This window comes from Eleutherodactylus coqui, chromosome 11 (genome assembly GCF_035609145.1).
Source record: "Eleutherodactylus coqui strain aEleCoq1 chromosome 11, aEleCoq1.hap1, whole genome shotgun sequence".
Lineage (NCBI taxonomy): Eukaryota > Metazoa > Chordata > Amphibia > Anura > Eleutherodactylidae > Eleutherodactylus > Eleutherodactylus coqui.
In genome coordinates, this window is record NC_089847.1 from 21857195 (window position 1) to 21864652 (window position 7458).

Genomic DNA, 7458 nt, shown 5'->3' on the forward strand with positions numbered 1-7458 from the left:
ACTCACTACTGGGGGGGGGGGAGAGGGCTGGCACGCAGGAAGTGGTAATGCCTTCCCCGCATGTCTATGGGCTAGAAAATGGCGCTAAACATGCGAGGAAGGAAATGCAATTGAATCGAGTACCGGTGGTGTTAGTCTTGAGTAACGAGCATCTCAAGTACCCTAATACTCGAACGAGCATCAAGCCTGGATGAGTGTGCTCGCTCATCTCTAGGTACCAGCAGTCAGACTCCAACCAATCAACAAGTTATCCCCTATCCTGTGGATAGAGGATAACTTGCTGAGATGGGAATACCCCTTTCAGTGCTGCCTATTGTTCTTACCCCTGATATCATCACATGACAGGACAGCATTAAACTTCATCTCATACAGATCGGACACAAGAACCGTCCAGCCCTTCTTCACTAAAGTTGCCTGAGCCGCTTCCTTCATGGCGTAGTTAAACGATGTCCGCTCTTGGCGAGCGAATACAATCAGCGCTGTTTTGCCTATAAATAATGTAACACACATTAAGTCATTAGTTACACAAGTGAACGCGCTGGTGACATCATCACCACCTCTATCGCGCTCATGCAGTCCGTTTAGACAGGTAGATTAATCATTGACCCATTCAACGAAAATCGGTCACTTCCCATTTAGTGTTCACATTCCTGTGTGAAACAATAAGCGAGAAATGTTTAAACTGAGTTGCATGTAAATGAGTTACATGCATGTAAATGAGTTACATTCATCACGCCGTATGAGATCTGAGGCACCAGGACTTTGAATCCACAGCAATTCAACATGCCATTCTGGAAACACAAGAAGAATCAGATTTTCCCATAGTAGAGACACACGCTATTGGCAGGAGGGATAACGCCAGTTCATTAATTTATCTTAATTTGGTTAATTGTTTATGCATTTTTGGTGGGCTGTGAACCACCCTGATGAAAGGGAGCATTACCATTCTCTCCCCTCCCTTCCATATTCATTGTCATGGTAATTATTCATAGGGTTTTAGTTGCCTATGTTATGGGTGGACGAGGGCATCTCATCTCATAGGAGTCTGTATTTATTGGAAACTCATATTTATTAATATGCTGCTATGTAATCCCTTAAAGTGGTTGTGCCAAGTTATGATTGGTGGGGTACGACTGCTGGGACCCCCATGATGTTGATAATGGGGCCCAAAAGTTCCACAAATAAATGAAGCAGCGGCTGCATATGGGCATTTCTTTCAATTACAGTGTCTGAGATTGCTGAGTGCTCGTACTCCAGAATTCATGGTTCTCCCATTGAAATTAATAGAGAAGCTGCATGCTTGTGCGACCTCTGCGGTGACCTTCAGGATTCCCATTCTCAGGATCATTGGGGGTCCCAGTGGTTTGACCCCCACTGATCATAAAGTTATCCCTTATCCTGTGGGTAGAGGATAACTTTATAATTTGGCCCAAGCTCTTTAATAAATACTGCTGTACTGTATTTCCACAAATGAAGTCTCTTTTTACCTATTTAATATTTCATAGCTGTTGGTCATGTGGGTGGCGCTTGTGTTACTACCGGTATGTGACAAAGTAAAAAAAACTAAAAGTGAAGAAAAAAAATGATACAGTTCGCCGTTAGATGTTCACATATAATGATGAAATGTCCTTGTACAGTAATCCACAGATGCACGGATGTAACAGGCCGAGCCCAGTCCCAGAGTAAAGCTGAAAAGTATGAAGATTGGACCCATGTTTTTTTTTTAAATCACTTATTAAATACATATTTTAAAAATTCCCATGCTCACAGGGATTAAAAGACAAACTGACGCGTTTCGGCTGTTGTACAGCCTTACTCTTAGCCTGGCATCACAATTGAAATCAAGGTCTTAAATAGTATAGAAGGATATGACATATTACAATGGTCCAACCCTCCCCCAGGACTACCAATTATGAGTGCTGACATTAGCCTCCAGACTAAATCACTGAATCAGCTGGTGAGCACATATCACAGATATGTGGTATCCCCCCCCCCCCAGTGTAGAGCGCATACTAACAAAGACATTTGTATCAGTCATAGAACATGATAATGATGATATGCCCAGCAATACAGGTAATGCACATAACCATTTACTTTGGCCGCTGCAATGACTAGCCTCAGCGGTCTCGAGTCATACAACACTGGTGATTGGCCCCAGCAGTCACATGTGTATACAGAACATCAACACTGCAGCCAAAGTAACCAAAGACCACTAGAAAGGAAGGGAGCAGGAGCTCTGAACTGGTGGGGGATGGCAACGATGAATATGGCTAAGTTTTGTGCTTTACTTTTTCACATCCCTTGCCCTCTGTATCTCAAAAAACCTCTTTAAGTCTATGGCTGAATGGAGGACTTTTTCTGTAGCAGCACCAGAAGCAGCAATGTTGCAAACAGGACAACTAGATGTGACATAGTATGTTAGGCCGAAAAGAAGACCTATGTCCATCTAGTTCAGCCTATTACCCTGAATCCCCAATGCAAATTCTGCATCATGGCCCCTACCTATAACTGCCAGTTATAATACCAGTGTCTTATGTGGTAGATGGGTTTCGGCGCCCCCGTACCTCTGAGCCTCTGACCCAGCGGATGACAGATCCAAAAATATACAGCGCCCATAGACATGAAACATGTCCTGTTGAAGATGGGGGTAGAGAGGTGTTTGCTCCCATCCGCTCCCCACATACATATAAATATAGGCTGCTCTATGGACGGGATACATTCGGGGGTCATATGCAGCCAACTCGTATGTAGTTTAATATGTGACTGTGGATATAAAATCAATGACCATCCTGATATCAAGGGCCCAAATTCACTCTTCTTCTAATACCTGTATATACGACAAGGGGGCTTAGATGGGCAGGTTGGGCAGGTTGGAGCAGGAACAAGTATAGAAGATTCCTCCTACCTACATGTCAACCATGTGGTGAGCTACAGTAACCTGAGTTAGGAATGCTATCTTTTCTCCTTAGAGAGAGCACCTAGAAGGTGAGTGAGGAGAGTTATAAGGCTTTTCATGCTTCCCTGGGTAATATGCAAATAAGGGACATGGAACAATACCACTGCAGAGCCACCAATTGGAAGGCAACCTGAGATGCACATTCGGGTGGGGATCATTGGATTGTACAACATGTTTTGTTTGTAGTGATCCCTCCTCCGGCTCTTTGGCTTTCTTCTACTATCACACCATGTATTTTTATTGATCTTGTATTTGCAGCCCCCACTATTGTTTAGGGATGCATAATAGGTTGACGCAAAAAATAAAGTGCATTAACCAGTATGATTTGGATTTGACCACTTTTTACATTCACGCCAAGGGGTCTGGGAAATGTTGGCAAATAGCAGCATGTGTCTCCCGATGCTGTCTAACCACCTATATAGGTATACTCAGAATCTGGAAAATACTGCTGATAAGCTGCTAATATGGAGAATACTGAACCAGAGATCATTGAAGGCTCCAGCTCTTGATACCAGCAGATTACCGGCCTCTCAGGAGACGGGTCATACTCCAATTTTTCTACTGGATTCCTTGGGAGGCCATTACTGACCTGGACAGATCAAGCTGCTAGCCATCTTCCACCCTCTCAGATGCCATGCATAGATTGTGCCAGCCTTGTGGCACCAACGCCATTGATAAATTACCTGCATAGGCCAGAGAATAACATTGATGTCTCCACTAATCCCTCTGGGTGATAGCATTGGCTTGCGGCCGCCAGTAGTGAAGGACAGCAGGGCTTTCTGATTCTGTTAAAAAATAAAATCGCAAATTCATAAAGATTTACCCCCAAAAATCTGATATCACAGCAGTTGGAATGAGATTAAATAATGAAAAATCCTGCAGATTAGAATCTGATAATAATCAACCAACAATCCACATAATGTGGGATTCTGCAGCAGACGGAGCAGTGCAGTTTAGAATAATCACTAATCGGTCGTCTATATACTCCTATTCATTTTGCAATAAGGTGCTTTAATTATATACAGCAGTGGCCTATGGTATTCATTCAGGGTAAGGCACTGATGTCTCGGTTTGCATGTGAATTCACACTCTACTCATTCAGGGTAAGGCACTGATGTCTCGGATTGCATGTGAATTCACACTCTACTCATTCAGGGTAAGGCACTGATGTCTCGGTTTGCATGTGAATTCACACTTGACACGCTCATGTATGACTGCTAAACCCTAAGAGTCAATGACTGCGGTTTACCTTGAATGGTCCTTCGGAATACTTTGTTTGGAGGCCATGCACAAATCCTGCAGAGAAGACTCGTTCCACCCATCCTTTCATTATGGCGGGCAGCCCGAACCATTGCAATGGAAACTGGAACATATAATAAATGTCACTTCAAATGTAAAGCAAAGTCGTCTCACATTCACTTTCATAAATGTAACCATAAAAATCTACTTTATGCAAGACTGCACACGTGTTCCACCTTCTACTTCCTATCAAAGTGTCCTACACTGATGGCAGGGACCCTCACCGATCTGGAGGAGTCCCAAAAGGTCCACGAATGAATGAAGCAATGTTATGCATGTGCACCGCTGCTCCATTCATTTCAACGGGAGTGCCAAAGATTGCAGAGCGCCCATACTCGGAAATCTCAAATGCTGTAATTGCTATGAGTGGTGGCACGTATGCATGACCGCTATTTATTCATACAGCATCCTTCAGGACCCCTGTTCTCAGGATTGGTGTGGGGCCTAGTACAACGCCCCAGAGGGATGACCCCGGAGACTTGACTACTGTGCAGAGCTGGAAGAGATAAGTTCAGGCTCTGGTCACTGAGGGATGACATGCAGCCAAAGCCAGAGCAGGATACCTTCAACACCCCTAGGATAGGAAATGCCAATAAATGGGTTGATTGGGTAAGTAGTACTTATCATTCATGCCGCCACCATTTCCACACACCAGCAGAGAAAAAAAACACAGAGACTTGTGTATAGTACCTCGGGTCCTCAGGAACGGTTGAGGCCCGGTATAACTTTACTTAAAGATTTAACTGTACAAAGCAGGTATTCAAAGTAAGGCAGGTACAATTTACTTTCAACACCAGAAGGCTAGAACTCAGAGGTGAAGGAGGATACACAGGATGAATACGGTCCTACAGTCCACGTTATCTGTTTGGTACCGCTCCTGGACTAGGAGCACTCCAGAGGAGGATGGAAGGAGGTAGGGGTCACTCTGCAGACACTCCGGCAGAGAATTATTTAAAGGAAGGCTTAAACAATAAACACCCTGCACGGCAGGCGCGTGGGAGTAACTCAGCAGAGTACCTCTGTGTGGTGATCCTGACTTTGGATGGCTGCACAGGAAAAGCCTGCAGTGTGAACTGGTACCTATACAGAATTATTGTAGGGCTCTCTCTCTCTCTGATGGCGACACTCACTCCATTCACATTCACACTCCAAACGCTATGGGATGTCGCTCCTCTTCCTCCATCTTCACCTACATGGAAGCTGAAGGTGCTTCCATGTGGCTCTGTGTTAGCACTCTTTTGGGTCCCTGAACCTGATGGCACTCACAGATTGAAGACAGAACTCTCTTCCCGCTCTCAAGCACTCCTATTTATAACCTCACTCATACCACATGACACGACAAACTGTTACATCTACATGCAGGCAGTAATTTTATTAGAGTTAACCTCTCAAGCGCCGAAGCTGTGTAACACACACACTGGATATGACAAGACACTTTTCCACAGTGCATCTAGATAAGACAAAATATGTATGACATTTATGGAGGGGACCAGGATAGTGTTCTGGGCCACTAGACTAGCAGTCAGACCCCCACCGATCATAAAGTTATTCCCAATTCTGTGGATAGGGGATAACGTTAGAACTTGGCATAACCCCTTTAAATACTCTAAGTGCGGCTTCACATGCAAAAACGTTCGCTCCTGCAAAAAGTACTTTTTTACGTCTGCGTGTCATCCGTTTTTCATGCACGCACGGGAAAAAAAATTGGCCAACTGATGTAATCTTTTTGTTTTCATTGTCTCCTGACAACGTGTAAAAAAACACAGCACACATACATGTAACATCCGTGTTCGCTGCGTTTTTTTTACACTCCCATAGACTTTTATAAGCGCTTTTAGTCCACAAATACAGACCAAAATAGGACATATTGCAATTTTTTTATGCATAACATCAGTTTACATTAATAAAAACGTACATGTGAATACATCAACTTACTGTAACGGGTCCGTGTACCATCCATATCAGCCAATAAAAAAATATGGACAGAAAATACACCTGTGTGAATGGGCCCTAAAGATCGGTGGGGTCCAATTCCTAAGACCAAAGCAATCCACAGATCTAAGGGGACATTTGAAGGTAACAGAACTATACCACCAGGCACAACCACACTTACTTGAAAGATCACAAGGTCAGCCTTTGCCACCTTCTTATGCTCTTCTTCAATGTCCTTGGCGAGCCGTCCCTCCTTCCACGCTACAGGAGTGTCTGCGACATATTTGAAATTACTTGGCTCCTTGGGTTCACCTAAATTAAAGCATCATTGGACTTTTTAGGCACCTATATCCCAAAAATTGCACCAAAAATGCATTTTATTCTAAATCCGTGTTCCCCATGCGTTTGAGCGCTGAGGTCTAGAAAAAAAAAGTAGATCCTTTTTCTTACCTTGGAGAATTTCTTTAAACGCTGCTTATTATTCTTACCTCTGATATCATCCCGTGACATGACAGCATTAAACTTCATCTCATACAGATCGGACACAAGAACCGTCCAGCCCTTCTTCTCTAAAGCTGCCTGAGCCGCTTCCTTCATGGCGTAGTTGAACGATATCCGCTCTTGGTGAGCGAATACAATCAGCGCTGTTCTGCCTATAATTATCATAACACACAATAAGTTATTAGTTACAAATGGGATTTCAAGCCCTTGTTTTAACCCCTCGCCCCACAATATCAGCACCCACCCGATGACACATCCAGCCACCTATAGGGAACAGAGCAGTCATACATCAGGGATTTAAAGCATCCGCTTTGGAGCCACTTTTCAGGATAAACTGCACTATGGAATGGCTTGGCTAACAATTCCCTAACATGCTGCTACGAGTCGTATTACCCAATTAGCTAATTTAATGGTCCTTCTACTTGGGGCATTTATCAGTCCGAATGCTTGTTCACCCAACAATCAGACTGTGTAAAGGGACCAATGATCAGCCAACAAGCGAGCAAACACTCATTTGGCAGCTGATTGGCTCCTTTATTTGAGCAGATCAGCAGTACATCTCGCCTTGTGAACAGAGGGATGTAAGCCAGCCTACAGGGACAAACTAAGTATTGGCGATCATTCATCCCCCCGATTCTCAGCCCTTAGGGCTCCCACCCACTTGTGTTTTTTTAACGCGAATATCAATGGAACTTTCTAATGTTAAAAACGCATCGCAAGTTTGTACTTTGCGATTTTTGTGCCATACGTTTTTAACATTAGAAACTCTA

At 43.8% G+C, this 7458-nt stretch overlaps 1 protein-coding gene across 1 annotated transcript; it reads right to left on the reverse strand.

Annotated features, from left to right (window-relative positions):
* Positions 1 to 327: 327 nt before the first annotated feature.
* On the reverse strand, positions 328 to 6853 carry LOC136581597 (NAD(P)H dehydrogenase [quinone] 1-like). Its single transcript, XM_066582188.1, has 5 exons — positions 6676 to 6853; positions 6369 to 6499; positions 4206 to 4319; positions 3640 to 3741; positions 328 to 488 (listed from the first exon to the last, which is right to left on the reverse strand). The coding sequence occupies exons 1-5, from the start codon at positions 6851 to 6853 to the stop codon at positions 474 to 476; spliced, it is 540 nt and encodes a 179-aa protein (XP_066438285.1). The 3' UTR covers positions 328 to 473.
* Positions 6854 to 7458: the final 605 nt, after the last annotated feature.

Bases quoted from the DNA above. Each gene is read 5' to 3' on its own strand.
- LOC136581597 (XM_066582188.1), bottom strand. From the start codon at position 6,853: ATGATAATTATAGGCAGAACAGCGCTGATTGTATTCGCTCACCAAGAG. The intron at 6,500-6,675 runs GTAAGAATAATA...GCTTTAATTTAG, and splicing joins GTCACGGGATGATATCAGAG to GTGAACCCAAGGAGCCAAGT. The intron at 3,742-4,205 runs GTAAACCGCAGT...ATTTTTTAACAG, and splicing joins ATTCCGAAGGACCATTCAAG to AATCAGAAAGCCCTGCTGTC.